General features: G+C 48.1%; 1 protein-coding gene across 1 annotated transcript in view; it reads right to left on the bottom strand.

Moving 5' to 3' along the window:
* LOC140406761 (uncharacterized) overlaps positions 1-3040 on the bottom strand; it is a gene marked incomplete at its 3' end in the record, with an annotated part of 48450 nt that extends 45410 nt beyond the window's left edge. The window contains exon 1 of the mRNA XM_072494701.1: positions 2722-3040. Within this exon, the coding sequence (XP_072350802.1) occupies positions 2722-3040 (319 nt within the window). The remainder of the gene's footprint in view (positions 1-2721) is intronic.
* Positions 3041-22347: the final 19307 nt, after the last annotated feature.

Raw genomic sequence — 22347 nt, 5'->3', positions numbered from 1 at the left:
GAGAATATGCAAAATATTTGTACTAAATCCCTCGTGTGCTTTTCTCACACAAAACTGACCTTGTTAAATCAGGCAGAAAAGAACTCCCAATAAGATGAAGATATATTTTTCCCACCCCCATCTCTACAGGACACTGTGGAGGGTCCACACTCTGCAATCACCCTTGGATCATCACAATATCACAAGGACAGTGAGGCTCCACTTTGATGCAGAAAATGGTGCTTCCCCTTTCTGGCCCGGTTTGCACTTCTTGTTCTGAGAAGGCAGGACTGAACTCTGGAAGATTAACCAATCCCATTCCCGGCAGAGAGCCTGTCCCTTTGATCGGCAGCTTGGGAGATGATGAGGATGTTCCTGACTGTATTCTGTCTGTGAAACAGATCTGGTGAGAGCGCAGGCTGACATTCTACAGCAGCAGTGGAGCTAAGCCCAGAATCACAGATTCACACAGTGCAGAAGAGGCCCTTCGACCCATCGAGTCTGCACCCACACATGGAAAACACCTGACCTGCCGACCTAATCCCATTGGCCAGCACTTGGCCCATTACCTTGAATGTTAAGACGGCTAAGTCCCCATCCAGGTACTTTTTAAAGGATGTGAGGCAACCCGCCTCTCCCACCCTCCCAGGCCGTGCGTTCCAGACCCTCACAACCCTCCCAGGCAGTGCGTTCCAGACCCTCACCACCCTCGCAGGCAGTGCGTTCCAGACCCTCACAACCCTCCCAAGCAGTGCGTTCCAGACCCTCACCACCCTCCCAGGCAGTGCGTTCCAGACCCTCACCACCCTCCCAGGCAGCGCGTTCCAGACCCTCACCACCCTCCCAGGCAGTGCGTTCCAGACCCTCACCACCCTCCCAGGCAGCGCGTTCCAGTCCCTCACCACCCTCCCAGGCAGTGCGTTCCAGACCCTCACCACCCTCGCAGGCAGTGCGTTCCAGACCCTCACAACCCTCCCAAGCAGTGCGTTCCAGACCCTCACCACCCTCCCAGGCAGTGCGTTCCAGACCCTCACCACCCTCCCAGGCAGCGCGTTCCAGACCCTCACCACCCTCCCAGGCAGTGCGTTCCAGACCCTCACCACCCTCCCAGGCAGCGCGTTCCAGTCCCTCACCACCCTCCCAGGCAGTGCGTTCCAGACCCTCACAACCCTCCCAGGCAGTGCGTTCCAGACCCTCACAACCCTCCCAAGCAGTGCATTCCAGACCCTCACCACCCTCCCAGGCAGCGCGTTCCAGACCCTCACCACCCTCCCAGGCCGTGCGTTCCAGACCCTCACCACCCTCCCAGGCAGCGCGTTCCAGACCCTCACCACCCTCCCAGGCAGCGCGTTCCAGACCCTCACCACCCTCCCAGGCAGTGCGTTCCAGTCCCTCACCACCCTCCCAGGCGTTGAGTTCCAGACCCTCACCACCCTCTGGGTAAACAGGTTTTTCCTCAAACCCCCCCTAAACCTCCTGCCCCTCACCTTGAACTTATCTCTCCTCATAACTGACCCTTCAACAAAGGGGAACAGCTGCTCCCTGTCCACACTGTCCATGCCCCTCATAGTCCTGTGCACCTCGATCAGGTCACCCTCAGTCTTATCTGCTTTAGCGAAAACAACCCAATCCTATCCAACCTCTCTCCATAACTTAAACGTTCCACCCCAGGCGAGAGCCTGTTGAATCTCCTCTGCAGCCCCTCCAGTTCAATCATCATTCCTGCGATGTGGCGATCAGAATTACACACAGTACTCCAGCTGTGGCCTCACCAAAGTTCGATACAACTCCAACATGACCTCCCTGCTTTTGTATCTATGCCTCGATTGATAAAGGCAAGTGTCCCATATGCATTTTTTACCACCCGATTAGCCTGCGCGTCTGCCTTCAGAGATCTATGGACAAACACGGCCAGGTCCCTTTGTTCCTCGGAACGTCCCAGTGTCAGGCCATTCATTTAATACTTCTTTGTCACATTACTCCTTCCAAAGTGGATCACCTCACACTTTTCAGGGTGAATTCCATCTGCTGCTTTTTTGCCCATTTGACCATCCCGTATATATCTTCCTGTAACCCAAGTAGCTCAAACTCACTGTTAAACACCCGACCAATCTTTGTGTCATCCACTTAATGTGAAGGTTAATTCAACCACCCCAAATACACCCACTTAATGTGAAGGTTAATTCAATCCTTCCTAAATACACCCACTTAATGTGCAGATTAATTCAATCCTTCCTAAATACACCCACTTAATGTGCAGATTAATTCAATCCTTCCTAAATACACCCACTTAATGTGCAGATTAATTCAATCCTTCCTAAATACACCCACTTAATGTGCAGATTAATTCAATCCTTCCTAAATACACCCACTTAATGTGAAGGTTAATTCAACCACCCCAAATACATCCGCTTAATGTGCACATTAATTCAATCCTTCCTAAATACACCCACTTAATGTGCAGACTGTCACTCAAACCCATTGTCACATTAAATGAGTAACAGAGAAGAATGGGAAACCGAGTTTTCTGACCCGTGTTCCCAGTCTGTGTAACTCTGTGTCAGGTGCACTGAACATTCTCAATGTGGTGATAAATTCTGCTGAAACTCTCATGTCCAGTTTGAATGTTCTAACTCTAGAATTCACACAAGTTACAGGTGCAGAGACACCGCAGCACAAACCAGGGAGAGTTCTTTTAGAACAAGTTAAACTTCTCCAAACCAAACTAAAACTTGTACTTACCCCCAGAAACACAGAGTGACAGAGTCACAGCAAAAAGAGTTTTACTGATCATCTCAACAGAATAACAATCCTCTTTATCCACACCGTTTATTGCAGGTCCAGTAAATACATTGAAACACAAAGTGTCCCAGCCGACAGAAGCTGCTTTAATCTCCTTTTTCACAGGAGGTAACGAAGTTAAAGAGGAAGCAGCGACAATGAGCCAATAGCTGCTCCCCTTCTGGGTGGATTTTGATAAGTGACGTTTATGATTCACTGAGTGCAAGTTGCCCACATTAAGTTGGTTTAACATGAAGAGTTCACACAGCGAGGGACACATTTGCTGCAAAAATGTAAATGGTGGAAACATTTATTGAAAATCATTGAAACCAAATTCTCCTCCCTTTGGGAACAACAAGAGCTAGAATGGACCGCCGCGATGCTGCGGAACTGAGTTATAGAGACCCTGAGCCACTCTGCACACCCTGTCCAGATCCGAGAGGTACCAACTCCTCCCCCGGCGAGGAGTGTGGATGTCAGGGTCTCTGAGGCCACCAAGGCCGCCGAGGCTGCCGGCAGCGTGATGGACAACGCCCTGACCGCCCGGGATGAGTTAGGTGCAGCCCCGTATTGAAGAGGCTGGAGACAAGTTGGAAGTGTAGCTGAAGTGTGTGGCTGCACCAAGGGTGGCACCGATTCACATCCCTGTGCCGATCAATGGACATTGAATCCAAATGGAGTTGGATACAGGTGCTGCTGTCTCAGCGGTGCCGCGTGTTTTCGGGCTGGGCCTTGGGCGAACGAAGGGGGACGTGGTGAAAATCCAAGTGGATCCGCAGGCCCAGCCCTGTTTTTTCAGGGTTTGGCCAGTCCCTCATGCTATTGTTGGGAAGGTCGAGGGTGAACTGCAGCGATTGGAGAGCCTACGTATAATTCAGCCACTTTGTTTTAGCAACTATGCGGGGCCGGTGGTTCCGGTGATGAAACCGGATCGGATGTCAGGGTCGCTGAGGCCTACAAGGCTGCCAAGACTTGTCCATTCTAGTTGTTGAAGGGTGGAGCTCTCTCACACAGATCCTCTTCTTACATCTTATATAACCACTTATCTCTTAAAACATCATTCTCCCACTACATTGTGTACCTTGTGTTGACCTGTTACGTATTCTCTTTTCATGTACTAAATGATATAGAGGCTTTGAAGAAGGTGCAAAGAGGATTTACAAGGTTCACACCAGGACTGGAAACTATTCCAATTGGGAAAAGATAATTAGGCTGGGGCCCTTTCTCTTCAAAAGAGAAGACAAATGAGTGATCAACATCTTTAAAATGATGGCAGGTGTTGAAAGAGTAAACAGAGAATGTCTGCATTTGTGGTGAAGAGTGAAAATAGAGGCCATCGATATCAGGCTGTCACTAATAAATCCAATGGGTAATTCAGAGGGCAGCCTTTACCCAGAGAGTGATGGGAATGTGGAACTCGCTCCCACGTTGAGTGGTTCCAATGTTACGATGCCAGCTGATGTTAGTGCATCTAATCAGACGCTAGAGTGGAACCCAGCTTGAGAGATACTGGGCGGGATTCTCCGTTTCAGAGACTAAGTGCTGACGCCGGGATAGAACCGATGGAATTCTACGACAGCAAGACTGGCGCCGCTCCCGGAGAAATTAATCAACCGTTAATCTGAGAATCGTAGAATTTCAAGTGCAGAAGGAGACCATTCGGCCCATCGAGTCTGCACAGCCCCTTTGCCAGAGGACCCTACCTAAGCCCGCACCTCCACCCTATCCCCGTAACCCAGAAACCACACTTATTATTTTTGGACACTAAGGGCAATTTACCACGAGCAACCACCTAACCTGCACATCTTTGGGTTGTGGGAGGAAACCGGAGCACCCGGAGGAAACCCACGCACACACGGGGAGGATGTGCAGACTCCGCACAGACAGTGACCCAAGCCGGAATCGAACCTGGGACCCTGGAGCTGTGAAGCAAGTGTGCTAACCACTGTGCTACCGTGCTGGTATCAGAGTGGTTACCTTCTTTCACCTGAACTGACTGTGCTCCGGGGCTAGCGCGGCACCCTGTGGAACACGAGCGATTCCAATGGGAAACGGTGTTGGATATGCCGGAGTCGGGATTGACACTCGAGAGGCTGACAAGTTGTAGCTGCATATCCGCACTCCACTCCCCACACACACTCATCCCAGCCAATAGGATGGCACCGGTTGTGCTGGAGCGCGCCCAACCCGCTGCTGGGTCAGCTGCGGCCAGAGGATACTTGGGGGGGGGGGGGGAGGTGGCCTGGTGAGTCCTGTGGCACTAAGTTCACAGTGAGCCGTCGGCAGCGTGCACAGCCGCGTGGCTGCCTTGCCGGCTGCGGCAATGGTGTTCCGTGCCCGTCCAGCCCGGCCCCACCTCTTGGCTGCCCCCCGCTACTCCCCCGAGACCCTGGCAGAAGTTCCCCGGCCGGCGGCACAACTATCAGCACACTATAGCGATATTGGACACTTTTCGTGCCCCCTCTCCCTCCCTCAGCAGCCACGGAGCCTGTTTCCCGATTGTTGAAACCACAAGTGAAACACGCCGTCGGTAATTCCTCCCGGTGGAGGCGGAGCATCGCGGAAGCCCGGGTGAATACCGGCTCAGGCCGCTAATGATATGTGAACGGCGTTTACTGTACGTGCAGAGTAGAACGCATTGACACCGCGGATGAGGCACCGGAGCACGGCATTCTGTCGGGCAGCCAGCAACGGCCACCATTTTGGCCTCACGACCGTTTCTCCGCCCAATCGCCTTTCCTGAATCCAGCGTCGGCCGACAGAGAATCCCGCTATTTCTGTTTCGATACTTAATTGGCAGATTACAGAACAGAGTCACAGGACTGCCCATGAACTTTTAACTAAAGAATAAAACATTGATTAATCTCTGCCAACTCCACCAACCCACCGATATAATTTTGGTGCTGACAGCTATCCTCTACACCATCGACTGCGTGGACAATTTGTGTGTTGTCTGCAAATTTCCCAATCTTGCCCCCATCACCCCATGTTCAAGTCCAAATTGTTAATATATAAAACAAACAGCAGGGGTGCCAACACCAAGCCCTGCGGAACACCAATTGAAACAGCTTCCCATTCGCAAGGGCAGCCATTGGCCATTCCCCTTTGTTTCCTGTTACTGAGCCAACTTTGGATCTGTGTTCTCACCAAGGATTCACCTCCAGGGTTCCAAACTCTCCTTCAGGTATTCCCCTGCCCTGGATTGTCATGTGCCTTCAAGCTTTCACACAATTCCCCAGGTTCCCAGCTGTGCCAACAGAATGCCACTTTTTCACAGGCTGTATAAGTTGTTACCAACCATCTCGCAAGCCGCCATGCCCCAGGTCTGTACCTTAACTGGGAGCCTTTCTCTCTGCTCCTGACTTCACTGAACAGAACCTTTTTCCAGATTCCTCTTCATCTTTCCTTTGCCTTCACAGTTTTCCTGGAACTCTGTTCTTTCCCAATCCCTGGTTTCTAGGACTTGCTGTTCTTTATCTTGGGAGTGTCTTTCTGTCCCTGTGTATGGTGCTGTCTGTTCCAGCAGTTTCTGTGAAATCTGCTTACTCCCCGTTTACCTTCTTTCTCCTGAACTAACTGCTCTCACTGTCTTTGTCTGGGCTCCTGGTTACTAAGCAACAGCCTAGTTTTTGTTCACTGTTCTGTAAAACCATCATTACAATGCAGGCATCGAAACCAACCGACAGATTTTCAGGCAACTTTTAAGAAATGAGATTAAAATTGAAGTTTTATTTCATTTTTAGCACACAAATACAGAAACACAAAATTCAGCTTATTTGAAACTATAACTTACTTTGTATCCCCACAAATACAAATAACTTGGAACCCTCTCTATTTCCGAATTGAAGCAAGTGGCAGAGAAACAGTTTTGGGGAAGTGAAGTAAACAAATAAGGATGAGGCAGGATATGTTGATGGTTTGATGGGAAAGGATTGCAGGAGGTTCAAATCGAGCATAAATACCGGCATGGACTGTTATTTAAATACTTTCACACCATGTGGGTGTTGCTGACTAGGCCAGCATTTATTGCCCATCCCTAACTGCCCCTTGTGAAGGTGGGGGTGAGCTGCCTTCTCAAACGCTGCAGTCCATGTGAAGTAGGTACACCCACCGTGCTGTTAGGGAGGGAGTTCCAGGATTTTGACCCAGCGACAGTGAAGGAACAGCGATATATTTCCAAGTCAGGATGGTGAGTGACTTGGAGGGGAATTTGCAGATGGTGGTGATCCCAGGTATCTGCTGCTCTTGTCCTTCTAGATTGCAGAGGTCACAGGTTTGAAACATGCTGTCAAAGGAGCCTTGGTCAGTTGCTGCTGTGCATCTTGTGGATGGTACAGACGGCTGCGACTGTGTGTCCGTGCTGGGGAAAGACAATGTTGAGGCTGGTGGCTGGGGTGTAAATCAAGCGTGCTGCTTTGTCTTGGAAGGTCTTCGGTTTGCTCAGTGTTGTTGGAGCTGCTCTCATCCAGGAAAGTGGAAAGTATTCCATCACACTCCTGACTTGTACCTTGTGGATGAAAGACAAGGTTTGGGGAGCCAGGAGGTGGGTTTCTCGCTGCTGAATTCAGTCTCTGACCTGCTCTGGTAGCCACAGTATTTATATGGCTGATCCAGTTCAGTTTCTGGTCAATGGTAACCCCCAGGATGTTGATAGTGGGGATCAGTGATGGTGATGCCATTGACTGTAAAGGGGCGATGGTTAGATTCTCTCTTGTTGGAGATGTTGATTGACTGGCACTTGTGTGGTATAAATGTAACTTGCCACTTGTCAGTCCAAGCCTGGATATTGTCCAGGTCTTGCTGCATTTGGACATGGACTGCATGGGCTCATTGTGCTGAATGATCTGTTTCTGGGCCGTATATTCGACACAACATGATGTAATCAGACGTACACTGCACACTTGGATCTTCCCCTCACAATCTGGTACAAACTGACTGAAAAATCTAAAATAAACTGAAAAACTATGGGCTGAGAATGAGGCCTAAACACTGAACTTTACTGTAATAAACAGCACCGAGAATTTCTTAAATTTCCACACAAACCTCCGCTATCCTATTGACCATCTGACCACACTTCTGGTGTCAGTAATTCCACACCCTTCCGATCTCTTCCCACTCAATGAATCATTTGGATGTAGTCATGCCAGGTCACTCAGTTACTCTGAGCCACAACTGGCAGTGCTCAAGGAATCAGAATTAGGAGCAGGAAAGGATCGCCTGGCAGATTATTTTTGAGCTAAACCAGAATAGAAAGTAGAATGAAGTGTAGAGAGTGTGGGGGACAGGCACGAGCTGGGGTTAATGGGCAGAAATCATTGAAAGTGGCAGGACAGGTGGAGAGAGCAGTTACTGAAGCACAGGAGAAAGCTTTTCACACAGCGAGTGGTTAGGATCCGGAATGTTCCGTCTGAGAGTGTGGTGGAGACAGATTCACACAGCGAGTGGTTAGGATCCGGAATGTTCTGTCTGAGAGTGTGGTGGAGACAGATTCACACAGCGAGTGGTTAGGATCCGGAATGTTCTGTCTGAGAGTGTGGTGGAGACAGATTCACACAGCGAGTGGTTAGGATCTGGAATGTTCTGACTGAGAGTGTGGTGGAGACAGATACACACAGCGAGTGGTTAGGATCCGGAATGTTCTGTCTGAGAGTGTGGTGGAGAAAGATTCACACAGCGAGTGGTTAGGATCCGGAATGTTCTGACTGAGAGTGTGGTGGAGACAGATTCACACAGCGAGTGGTTAGGATCCGGAATGTTCTGACTGAGAGTAGTGTGGTGGAGACAGATTCACACAGCGAGTGGTTAGGATCCGGAATGTTCAGTCTGAGAGTGTGGTGGAGACAGATTCACACAGCGAGTGGTTAGGATCCGGAATGTACTGTCTGAGAGTGTGGTGGAGGCAGATTCACACAGCGAGTGGTTAGGATCTGGAATGTTCTGTCTGAGAGTGTGGTGGAGACAGATTCACACAGCGAGTGGTTAGGATCCGGAATGTTCTATCTGAGAGTGTGGTGGAGACAGATTCACACAGCGAGTGGTTAGGATCCGGAATGTTCTGTCTGAGAGTGTGGTGGAGGCAGATTCACACAGCGAGTGGTTAGGATCCGGAATGTACTGTCTGAGAGTGTGGTGGAGGCAGATTCACACAGCGAGTGGTTAGGATCCGGAATGTTCTGTCTGAGAGTGTGGTGGAGACAGATTCACACAGCGAGTGGTTAGGATCCGGAATGTTCTGTCTGAGAGTGTGGTGGAGACAGATTCACACAGCGAGTGGTTAGGATCCGGAATGTTCTATCTGAGAGTGTGGTGGAGACAGATTCACACAGTGAGTGGTTAGGATCCGGAATGTTCTGCCTGAGAGTGTGGTGGTGGCAGATTCACACAGCGAGTGGTTAGGATCCGGAATGTTCTATCTGAGTGCGTGGTGGAGGCAGATTCACACAGCGAGTGGTTAGGATCCGGAATGTTCTGTCTGAGAGTGTGGTGGAGGCAGAGCCACACAGCGAGTGGTTAGGGTCTGGAATGTTCTGTCTAATTTTATGGGCCAGGGCTTAGAAACTCCAAAGGATATTATGAAGTCCACCTGACCTACAATCGTTCTGTTGAATTTGGCAAGGTTGAGCACAAGAGCCTTCGGGTGTGATTCATCAGTCTTCCCAGACACTTTAATCAAAACAAGCTTTGTTCCAAGAACTTAGTTAACATTTATATATAAACACACAGCAAGAATTTTTATCAATTACAAACATAAAGACACCACACAGCGACAGTAATCTATGTATAACCCTGAATGAATTCCCCCTTAACTGTTCCAATTCAAAAACACAATCCAATAACCCAAAAAACCCTTTTCAAGAGCGTGGCCCAGCACTCTGCATTCTCACTTGAATAAGACTGGGTTTTCCTGAGATTCTGACCCCATCTCTCCTGCAGTTTTCAACTCCTTGCGGAAAGCTGGCTATATCTTTTAAATTACCAAAGGGACAGGGATAAAGGGAGATAGATTGGGGAGAAGCTGATAGTGCAGCCTGGGGAAATGGAAAAAGGTGGTGGGTAGAATTGGGGATGTGGGAAGAATGTGAGTGTAAGTAGTTGATCTCTGATATAAGGACACTGTTTTGATCATGTTCCTAATCGTCCTTATGCTCCTGGCCTCGGAATGGTGTCATATCGAAGGATATTTTCTGTAGTTCAGGAGCCGGGAGCTTGTCTGTTGCCTGTTCAAACAAAATTAAAAATAGATTAGTTTCCAAAACTCAAGCTGCAGCCAACGTGAGAATAAAGGATAATTTCAGCTCCTCTGAGGAGTTTATCCAGATTGTAACTCTGTTCTTAATGACGGGAAACTCCCAGACTCCATCTCCAGCCTGCACAGAGTGAGCTGATCCCAGATGGAATGACAGTCGGGGCTACAGTTGGTCTGAACACTGAGTGGATATGAAAGGAAAATAGTTCAGTATTCCCACTCCATACACTGGGAATCATGGCTGGAAATGTGTGTGTACACGTTATTGAATATCTGTGTGTAAGTATATGTGAACGTGTACACGTGTCTGTATGTCTGTGTGTCGATGTACATTTGGGAATGTGTGTCTGTTTGTAGACATTTAGGTCTATCTTTGTACCTGTGAATATGTGTGTATCGATTGGTGAGATTTGACGGATAAATGTGAGGTAATGCATTTTGGAAGGTCTGATCCAGGTGGGAATAACACAGTAAATAGCAGAGCCCTTCAGAGCATTGCCAGGCACAGGGATCTGGGCGTACAGGTCCACAGGTCACTGAAAGTGGCAACACAGGGGGATAGGGTAGTCAAGAAGGCATACGGCATGCTTGCCTTTATCCATCGGGGCATTGAGTATAAGAAATGGCAAGTCATGCTGCAGCTGTACAGAACCTCAGTTAGGCCGCATTTGGAATATTGTGTACAATTCTGGTCACCACACTACCAGAAGGATGTGGATGCTTTGGAGAGAGGACAGAAGAGGTTTACCAGGTTGTTGCCTGGTCTGGAGGGTATTGAACTTGATGATCAGCAATGATCAGAATGAATGAGGGAGCAGGCTCGAAGGGCCGAATGGCCTCCTCCTGCTTCTATTTTCTCTGTTTCTATGTATTCGTTATGAGGGGAGGTTGGATAAACTCGGATTGTTTTCATTGGAATGACGGCGGCGGAGGGGCGACCTGACAGAGATTTATAAAATTATGAGGAGCATGGAGAGAGTGAAACGTCAGACGCTTTTGCCCAGGGTGGGAAAGTCACTTACCCAGGGTCACAGGTGCGAGGGGCAAAGTTCAGAGGAGATGTGCGAGGCAGGTTTTTGACACAGAAGGTGGTGAGTGTCTGGAACGCGCTGCGGGAGGAGGTGGTGGAAGCAGATACGATAGTGATGTTTAAGAGGCATCTTGACAAATACATGAATAGGATGGGAATAGAGGGATACGGACCCCGGAATTGCAGAAGGTTTTAGTTCAGACAGGCATCACGATCGATGCAGGCTCGGAGGGCCGAAGGGCCTGTCCCTGTGCTGTACTGCTCTTTGTTCTTTATACACACAACATTACATATATTACCACACGGGGCTAATCATGGTCCATTCCACGCTGGACTCGCTGCTCTCTATCCATTCTCTGCAGTGTTGCTGATATGGGTCCATTTTGAGTCAGGCTTTCCCACAGTTTCACCATTTATACAGAAAGTGACAGAATCCACCTGCTTTTCCTGAACCTCTGTTCAGTGCGATAGAAACATACCTTTAATCTCACTGTATACAGATGAAGTTGGTTGCTGTAATGCCTGAGGGAAAATAGAGACATGTTAGAAATTGTGATTGTGTAACACAAAGAACAAAGAACAAAGAAATGTACAGCACAGGAACAGGCCCTTCGGCCCTCCAAGCCCGTGCCGACCATACTGCCCGACTAAACTACAATCTTCTACACTTCCTGGGTCCGTATCCTTCTATTCCCATCCTATTCATATATTTGTCAAGATGCCCCTTAAATGTCCCTATCGTCCCTGCCTCCACTACCTCCTCCGGTAGTGAGTTCCAGGCACCCACTACCCTCTGCGTAAAAAACTTGCCTCGTACATCTACTCTAAACTTTGCCCCTCTCACCTTAAACCTATGCCCCCTAGTAATTGACCCCTCTACCCTGGGGAAAAGCCTCTGACTATCCACTCTGTCTATGCCCCTCATAATTTTGTATACCTCTATCAGGTCGCCCCTCAACCTCCTTCGTTCCAGTGAGAACAAACCGAGTTTATTCAATCGCTCCTCATAGCTTATGCCCTCCATACCAGGCAACATTCTGGTAAATCTCTTCTGCACCCTCTCTAAAGCCTCCACATCCTTCTGGTAGTGTGGCGACCAGAATTGAACACTATACTCCAAGTGTGGCCTAACTAAGGTTCTATACAGCTGCAACATGACTTGCCAATTCTTATACTCAATGCCCCGGCCAATGAAGGCAAGCATGCCGTATGCCTTCTTGACTACCTTCTCCACCTGTGTAGCCCCTTTCAGTGATCTGTGGACCTGTACTCCTAGATCTCTTTGACTTTCAATACTCTTGAGGGTTCTACCATTCACTGTATATTCCCTACCTGCATTAGCCCTTCCAAAATGCATTACCTCACATTTGTCCAGGTTAAACTCCATCTGCCATCTCTCCGCCCAAGTCTCCAGACAATCTAAATCCTGCTGTATCCTCAGACAGTCCTCATCGCTATCCGCAATTCCACCAACCTTTGTGTCGTCTGCAAACTTACTAATCAGACCAGTTACATTTTCCTCCAAATCATTTATATATACTACAAAGAGCAAAGGTCCCAGCACTGATCCCTGTGGAACACCACTGGTCACAGCCCTCCAATTAGAAAAGCATCCCTCCATTGCTACCCTCTGCCTTCTATGGCCTAGCCAGTTCTGTATCCACCTTGCCAGTTCACCCCTGATCCCGTGTGACTTCACCTTTTGTACTAGTCTACCATGAGGGACCTTGTCAAAGGCCTTACTGAAGTCCATATAGACAACATCTACTGCCCTACCTGCATCAATCATCTTAGTGACCTCCTCGAAAAACTCTATCAAGTTAGTGAGACACGACCTCCCCTTCACAAAACCGTGCTGCCTCTCACTAATACGTCCATTTGCTTCCAAATGGGAGTAGATCCTGTCTCGAAGAATTCTCTCCAGTAATTTCCCTACCACTGAAGTAAGGCTCACCGGCCTGTAGTTCCCGGGATTATCCCTGCCACCCTTCTTAAACAGAGGAACAACATTGGCTATTCTCCAGTCCTCCGGGACATCCCCTGAAGACAGCGAGGATCCAAAGATTTCTGTCAAGGCCTCAGCAATTTCCTCTCCAGCCTCCTTCAGTATTCTGGGGTAGATCCCATCCGGCCCTGGGGACTTATCTACCTTAATATTTTTTAAGACACCCAACACCTCGTCTTTTTGGATCACAATGTGACCCAGGCTATCTACACCCCCTTCTCCAGACTCAACATCTACCAATTCCTTCTCTTTGGTGAATACTGATGCAAAGTATTCATTTAGTACCTCGCCCATTTCCTCTGGCTCCACACATAGATTCCCTTGCCTATCCTTCAGTGGGCCAACCCTTTCCCTGGCTACCCTCTTGCTTTTTATGTAAGTGTAAAAAGCCTTGGGATTTTCCTTAACCCTATTTGCCAATGACTTTTCATGACCCCTTCTAGCCCTCCTGACTCCCTGCTTAAGTTCCTTCCTACTTTCCTTATATGCCACACAGGCTTTGTCTGTTCCCAGCCTTTTAGCCCTGACAAATGCCTCCTTTTTCTTTTTGACGAGGCCTACAATATCATTCGTCATCCAAGGTTCCCGAAAATTGCCGTATTTGTCTTTCTTCCTCACAGGAACATGCCTGTCCTGTATTCCTATCAACTGACACTTGAAAGCCTCCCACATGTCAGATGTTGATTTGCCCTCAAACATCCGCCCCCAATCTATGCTCTTCAGTTCCCGCCTAATATTGTTATAATTAGCCTTCCCCCAATTTAGCACATTCATCCTCGGACCACTCTTATCCTTGTCCACCAGTACTTTAAAACTTACTGAATTGTGGTCACTGTTACCGAAATGCTCCCCTACTGAAACATCTACCACCTGGCCGGGCTCATTCCCCAATACCAGGTCCAGTACCGCCTCTTCCCTAGTTGGACTGTTTACATATTGTTTTAAGAAGCCCTCCTGGATGCTCCTTACAAACTCTGCCCCGTCTAAGCCCCTGGCACACGTGCACAATGAGAGGCTTATTTGAAAATGTTCTACATTCTAATCATAGCGGCTTCTGGGAAAAAGGGATTTATTTTACTCTATGTCGAAAGAGGAAACTTTGATCCTGTGGTGAATGTTGATCACCAGACATATCCCAGTTTGTTGTAGTGAGAGATATTTACCGTGTACGTTGGGTCAGAATCTGCTGGAGAAGCTTCCAAATTCTGTAACAAAATGTAAACAGTGAAGATTGGGTTTAGTAGCTGTTGTGAAAATGAGAATTTACTAAAACCTGATTCTAAAGTGTCAGGAATTATAGTCTGGGAAGGTTTATATTTCGGTGCCCGATTTCTGAAACAGTTTAATTCAGCAGGAGGTAAAGTACATTCCACTCAGAATCTTTCACACAATCTTCCCAGTGCAGAAAGAGGCCCCTTGGCCCATCAGGTCTGCACTGGCCCTCTGGAAGAACATTAGACCGAGACCCACACCCCTGCCTTATCCCCGGAACCTTGCACAGTCTCACTTTCCAGATAACAATCCAATTCCCTTTTGAACACCTCGATTTCACCTCCCTCCACCACCCTCACAGGAAGTTCATTCAACCTCTGGCTCACTTCTCCTTTTGCTCATTATTGTGAATGTGTGCCCTCTAGTTCTTGATGTACGTTCGAGTTGGAACAGTTTCTCCTGTACCTCCATATTTACAGACAATACAAAGTTGGGTGGGAGGCTGAGCTGTGAGGAGGATGCAGAGATGTTTCAGCAGGATTTGGACAGGCTGAGTGCGTGGGCACATGCATGGCAGATGCAGTATAACGTGGATAAATGTGAGGTTATCCACTTCAGCAGCAAAAATAGGAAGGGAATTATTATTTGAGTGGGTGTAAATTGAGAGAGGTGAATACTCAGTGAGACCTTGGTGTCCTCGTGCGTCAGTCGCTGAAAGTAAGCACGCAGGAACAACAGGCAGGAAAGACGGCAAATGGTAGGTTGGCCTTCATAGCGAGAGGTTTTGACTATAGGAATAGAGATGTTTCACTACAATTGTATGGGGAATTGGTGAGGCTACACTTGGAGTATTGTGTGCAGTTTTGATGTCCTTATCTGAGGAATGATGTTCTTGTGGGTATAGAAATCAGGGAGAAGGACTGTAATAAAATTTAAGAGATTAACACAGACAGAGAGGAGGTTCTGAGTGGTCTGGCAGGCTTAAAGGTAGATAAATCTCCAGGGAGAAGGACTTTGATAAATGTAGAAGGACTTACAAGAGAGGGTTCTTGGTAAATGGCAGGACCCTGGGAAGCACCGAGTTTCCGAGGAATTTTGGTGTGCATGTACACCCATCCCTTAATGTAGCAGAGCAGGTGGATACAGTGGTTAAGAAGGCCTCTGGTATACTTGCCTTTATTAACTGAGGCATAGAGTTTAGAGCAGGAAGGTTCAGTTGGAACTGTGTAAAACATTTGTTTGGCCACAGCTTTACGAGGGATGTGATAGCTCTGGAAAGGGTGCAGAGGAGGTTTACCAGGATGTTGCCTGGGCTGGAGAGTTTTAGTTATGAAGAGAGATTGGATCGACTGGGATTGTTTTCCTTTGAGTAGAGGAGACTGAGGGGCACATGATTGAGATTTGTAAAATTATGAGGGGCATGGATAAAGTAGACAGGAAGAAACTTTTCCCCTTGGTGGAGGGATCAATGACCAGGGGGCATAGGTTCAATTTTTAAAAAAAATATTTATTAATGTCACAAGTAGGCTTCCATTAACACTGCAATGAAGTTACTGTGAAAAGCCCCAGTCGCCACATTCCGGCACCTGTTCAGGTACAGAGACAGAGAATTCAGAATGTCCAATTTACCGAAGAAGGATGTCTTTCGGGACTTGTGGGAGGAAACCGGAGCACCCGGAGGAAACCCACGCAGACACGGGGAGAATATGTAGACTCCACACAGTGACCCAAGCTGGGAATCGAACCCGGGACCCTGGTGCTGTGAAGCAACAGTGCGAACCACTGTGCTGCCGTCCTGTCCAGGTTAGGGGCAGAAGGTTCAGAGGGGATGTGAGGAAAACCCTTTTCACCCAGAGGGGGGTGGGAGTCTGGAACTCGCTGCCTGAAAGGGAGGTGGAGGCAGAGACCCTCAGAATATTTAAGAAGTATTTAGATGTGCCTTCCCGATCCCAGGGCAGACAAGGCTCTGGGCCAAATGCTGGGGAATGGGATTGGAATAGTCCAGTGGTTGTTTTTGACCAGCAGAGATGCGATGGACCGAAGGGCATTTTCTCTGCTGTGTGAGCCTATAACTCTAACAGCACTGTGGGTGTACCTACACCTCATTAACTGCAGCGGTTCAAGAATGCAGTTCACCACCACCTTACCAAAGGCAATTAGGGATGGGCAACAATTCCTGATGGAGCCAGCGACACACACATCCCAAGAAAGATTCGAATAAATCTGGGGCTGGATTCTCCGCTTCCCCAGCCGTGTGTTTCCCGGCGGAGCGCCGTTCGCTGGCAGCCGGATTCTCTACTCTCGCCAATTGTTAATGGGAATTTCCATCGAAGCCACCCCACACCGCCGGGAAACCGTGGCGATGGCACACAGCCAGCGGGAACTGGGAATCCCGTCAGCCGGAGAATTCCCGCCCTCATTTCCCTTTCACACATTCCCAATTCCCGCTGGGATACAATGGGAGGGAGAGAGCCTTCCCTACACTGAGGAGGCATTGTGGGTGGCAGTAGAGTTCCCTGAGAGACAGAAATGGTTGTAGCAACATTCACAAAGCAAATAATGTCTTATTCGGCAAATTACAGACTTCATTCCATGAACAATGTTCTGAGCACAGTGTCACATTTGGGCAATTTCAGTCTCTCCAGTAATATCAGGGTGTGAGTGTCCAGTAATATCAGGGTGTGAGTGTCCAGTAATATCAGGGTGTGAGTGTCCAGTAATATCAGGGTATGAGTGTCCAGTAATATCAGGGTCTGAGTGTCCAGTAATATCACGGTCTGAGTGTCCAGTAATATCAGGGTGTGAGTGTCCAGTAATATCAGGGTCTGAGTGTCCAGTAATATCAGGGTGTGAGTGTCCAGTAATATCAGGGTGTGAGTGTCCAGTAATATCAGGGTCTGAGTGTCCAGTAATACCAGGGTCTGAGTGTCCAGTAATACCAGGGTCTGGGAGGGTCTGAGTGTCCAGTAATATCAGGGTCTGGGAGGGTCTGAGTGTCAAGTTATATCAGGGTCTGAGTGTCCAGTAAAATCAGGGTCTGAGTGTCCAGTAATATCAGGGTCTGAGTGTCCAGTAATAGCAGGGTCTGAGTGCCCAGTAATATCAGGGTCTGAGTGTCCAGTAATATCAGGGTGTGAGTGTCCAGTAATATCAGGGTCTGAGTGTCCAGTAATATCAGGGTGTGAGTGTCCAGTAATATCAGGGTCTGAGTGTCCAGTAATACCAGGGTCTGAGTGCCCAGTAATATCAGGGTCTGAGTGTCCAGTAATATCAGGGTGTGCGTGTCCAGTAATATCAGGGTGTGAGTGTCCAGTAATATCAGGGTCTGAGTGTCCAGTAATATCAGGGTGTGAGTGTCCAGTAATATCAGGGTCTGGGAGGGCCTGAGTGTCCAGTAATATCAGGGTCTGAGTGTCCAGTAATATCAGGGTCTGAGTGTCCAGTAATATTAGGGTCTGAGTGTCCAGTAATATCAGGGTCTTGGAGGGTCTGAGTGTCCAGTAATATCAGGGTGTGAGTGTCCAGTAATATCAGGGTGTGAGTGTCCAGTAATATCAGGGTCTGAGTGTCCAGTAATATCAAGATCTGAATGTCCAGTAATATCAGTGTCTGGGAGGGCCTGAGTGTCCAGTAATATCAGGGTCTGAGTGTCCAGTAATATCAGGGTCTTGGAGGCTCTGAGTGTCCAGTAATATCAGGGTCTGAGTGTCCAGTAATATCAGGGTCTGGGAGGGTCTGAGTGTCGAGTTATATCAGGGTCTGAGTGTCCAGTAATATCAGGGTCTGAGTGTCCAGTAATATCAGGGTCTGAGTGTCCAGTAATATCAGGGTCTGGGAGGGTCTGAGTGTCCAGTAATATCAGGGTCTGAGTGTCCAGTAATATCAGGATCTGGGATTTACGATCTCGCTCTGATATTGTTGAGAGATTGAAGCCGTTGAAATGTGCAGGAAAGGCAGAGATGATTGTGATTGGGTGAGGTTTTGGTGACTGCTGCTTGTCCCACTGGTTAATTGTTGCTGGTTTTGAGGTTTAAGAATGTTGAACAACAGCATACTCCGCTGTGCTTTCAGTCAGTGATACTGCCGGTTGCCTGGTGCCTGGGCAATGGAATCGAAGCTCAGCATATTTGCATTCCTCTTCACCTGACTGTAATCCAATAGAAATATTGATCAGTATTTATTTCCACACAGAGTGGAAGAATGTCTGTCAACAGATCAAACGGTATTATTATTAATAACTGAATGATTTCTTCTTCTTTGCGTTTCTCACTGGAAGATGCTGACAGGCCGCTGGGATGTGCTTTTTATTGACTCTGGTCGCTCTGCTACAGCTGTGAATTTGTACACAGCAAGATCCCACAAATAACAATGTGACAATGACCAATCAGTTGTCATGTTTTTTCGGGATAAATATCACCCAGGACATTAAAGGATGAATCCTCTGCCCATCTTCCAAATAGTCCCAGGGAATATTTTACATTTCATGTCCTCATACCTGAGGGACTGCAGCGGTTCAAGAAGGCAGCTCACCCCCACCTCGTCAATGATAGAATCCCGCTGCCAGCGAACAGCGCGCGGCCGAGGAACACGTGTCTGGGGGGCCCGAGAATCCAGTCCCCAGTGTTGGAATGTCAGTTATTGTTTTTAATGGCATGGTCTGTCTTAATGGCTGCCAAAGAACCCCCCTGGAATTGACAATTAACTCCGACATGTCTCATTCATTCAGCTTTTCATTATTGTTGGAGATTTGGAAAAAATTATTTTCAGAAATGTCTTTTTCACTTTTTCTCTCAGTCTCTTTGTCCCTCCTCTCTCTCTTTCTTTTTTCCTTCACTTTATTTGGAATCCTGCACCAGATTTGTTGTGGAATTAAATATTCTTCACAGGCTCTTCTACATTCCGAGCCTCCAAAGTGTCAGTCTCAAAGGGAAAAACGGTGTGAATCCTCATGGAATCTTGTGCCTCTCAGAAATAAAAGTGATTGGTGTAGTTACCGGCGTCACTCTGGTGAGGTGGAGACTCTGAGACTGCCTCACGCCCGGCCAGCCTTGGTGTAAATGATGCTGGCGGGACGTCACGCTGAGTCAAGATTCCGTGAGGGAGGGGGTAAGGTCTGGAGAGAGTGCTGGGTAATGATGTGCTGATGTATTACAGTGAGGTTCCTGATCTCACACCGTGTGATTCTCACTCCTCGTGGGGGGGGGGGGGGGGGGGGGGAGATTCCAAACACCAATCACGCCGGAGAGAATCACATTTTTCACTTCACTCCAGAGTTTGGGTCCACGGTGACTTTCTCACGGACGGAGAGGCTCAAAAAAATCACCCCTCAAAAGATGACAGCTCAAGTTTCAGGTTGGAAACCCACAGAAACTCTGTCCCCAACTTTAACCTGGTCACATAGAAGGTGCTAGAAACTTTTCAAAAAATGTCTGAAAATATAAATAAGCAGTGATGATGCAAGTCAGTGTTTGAGAGAGAGAGAGAGAGAGAGGAAGAAAGAGAAATAAAGAGCTTGCGACAGAATGAAGGAGAGAGGGTGGTGGCACGCGTGAGGGAGAGAGCAGTGATGCAAGAGTGTGTGTGTGTGAGAGGGTTTGTGTGTGTGAGGGTGTGTGAGGGTGTATGCGTGTGAGTGTGTGTGAGGGTGTGTGTGTGTGAGGCGGTGTGTGTGTGTGTGGGATAGAGGGTGTGTGTGTGAGAGACGGTGTGTGTGTGAGATAGAGGGTGTGTGTGTGAGATAGAGGGTGTGTGTGTGTGGGATAGAGGGTGTGTGTGTGAGATAGAGGGTGTGTGTGTGAGATAGAGGGTGTGTGTGTGTGGGATAGAGGGTGTGTGTGTGAGACGGTGTGTGTGTGAGATAGAGTGTGTGTGTGAGAGACGGTGTGTGTGTGTGTGTGAGATAGAGGGTGTGTGTGTGAGATAGAGGGTGTGTGTGTGAGATAGAGGGGGTGTGTGTGAGATAGAGGGTGTGTGTGTGAGATAGAGGGTGTGTGTGTGAGATAGAGGGTGTGTGTGTGAGATAGAGGGTGTGTGTGTGAGATAGAGGGTGTGTGTGTGGGATAGAGGGTGTGTGTGTGAGATAGAGGGTGTGTGTGAGTGTGTGTGTGTGTGAGATAGAGGCTGTGTGTGTGAGAGACGGTGTGTGTGTGAGATAGAGGGTGTGTGTGAGTGTGTGTGTGTGTGAGATAGAGGGTGTGTGTGTGAGATAGAGGGTGTGTGTGTGAGATAGAGGGTGTGTGTGAGTGTGTGTGTGTGTGAGATAGAGGCTGTTTGTGTGAGATAGAGGGTGTGTGTGTGAGATAGAGGGTGTGTGTGAGATAGAGTGTGTGTGAGAGACGGTGTGTGTGAGAGACGGTGTGTGTGTGTGGGATAGAGGGTGTGTGTGTGAGATACAGGGTGTGTGTGTGAGAGACGGTGTGTGTCTGAGATAGAGGGTGTGTGTGTGTGGGATAGAGGGTGTGTGTGTGAGACGGTGTGTGTGTGAGAGATGGTGTGAGTGTGTGTGGGATAGAGGGTGTGTGTTGTGAGATAGAGGGTGTGTGTGTGAGATAGAGGATGTGTGTGTGAGATAGAGGGTGTGTGTGAGAGACGGTGTGTGTGTGTGGGATAGAGGGTGTGTGTGTGAGATAGAGGGTGTGTGTGTGAGACGGTGTGTGTGTGAGAGACGGTGTGTGTGTGTGTGTGGGATAGAGGGTGTGTGTGTGAGATAGAGGGTGTGTGTGTGAGATAGAGGGTGTGTGTGTGAGATAGAGGGTGTGTGTGTGAGATGGAGGGTGTGTGTGTGAGATAGAGGGTGTGTGTGAGTGTGTGTGTGTGTGAGATAGAGGGTGTGTGTGTGGGATAGAGGGTGTGTGTGTGAGATAGAGGGTGTGTGTGTGTCGGGATTGGATTGGATTTGTTTATTGTCACGTGGACCGAGGAACAGTGAAAAGTATTTTTCTGCGAGCAGCACAAACAGATCATTTAGTACAAGAAACAAAAATACATAATAGGGCAACACAAGGCCCACAATGTGAATACATAGACACCGGCATCGAGTGAAGCATACAGCAGTATTAATCAGATCAGTACATAAGAGGGTTGTTAGGCGTCTGATAACAGTGGAGAAGAAGCTGTTTGTGTTCTCAGACTTTTGTATCTTCTGCCCGATGCCCGATGTGTGTGTGTGTGTGTATGGGAGAGAGAGAGAGTGTGTATGGATTTGGATTTTGTTTATTGTCACGTGTACTGAGGCAGGGTGAAAAGTATTTTTCTGCGAGCAGCTCAGCAGATCATTAAGTACATGAAAATAAAAGAAAAGAAAATACGTATTGGGCAACACAAGGTACGCAATGTAACGACATAAACACCGGCATTGGGTGAAGCATACAGGGATGTAGTGTTAATCAGGTCAGTGTGTGCGTGCGCATGCACGTGTGCATGTGCGTGTGTTTGGAGTGGGAAGTTGTGAAACTTCCTCCCCAGGTTTAAACTAACCTTCTGAGTTATTGTTAACTCCAGATTTCTGCAGTTTATTAGTGTGCGGCTGTTTGAGGGTGCATGAGGGTGTATGAGAGGGTTGTGCATGAGGGTGTGTGCGATGTAGTGGGAAGTTATGAAACTGCCTCCCCAGATTTGAACTAACCTTCTGAGTTACTGTTAACTCCAGTTTTCTGCAGTTTATCAGTAAATTGGTTCACAGAACCCATGGATTTGAAAAATATGCCACCACCAACTTTAAAAATAATTGAAAACACGTTGTGCAGACAGACAGGTGGAGCGGGGAAATCAGAGCAGGTTGTCTATCACTCTCCTGTCTGGAACAGAAGGATTGATTTGTAAACTTACAGTAACATTCAAACTCCTCCTCTTTAATTGATGTGGTGCCTATTTTGGGAAACGGCAGCAAATCGAAAATGCAGCAAAGAACAGCAGTTAAGCCCCATTTCCATTTCCTTACCAAAGGAGCAGAAGGAGCTTCTTCAACCTCTTGATTGCTGCTCCGTGTTTTATCTGAAAGAAAAGACAAAGATGTTTCTTCAGAATAAATCCATGTAAAGGTCGAGCTCTGGAAACTTGGAATGACAGCAAATGAAAATTCCGGAGTGACTTGGG

This window comes from Scyliorhinus torazame, unplaced genomic scaffold (genome assembly GCF_047496885.1).
Source record: "Scyliorhinus torazame isolate Kashiwa2021f unplaced genomic scaffold, sScyTor2.1 scaffold_859, whole genome shotgun sequence".
NCBI lineage: Eukaryota > Metazoa > Chordata > Chondrichthyes > Carcharhiniformes > Scyliorhinidae > Scyliorhinus > Scyliorhinus torazame.
This window is presented reverse-complemented; position numbering and strand designations above follow the sequence as displayed.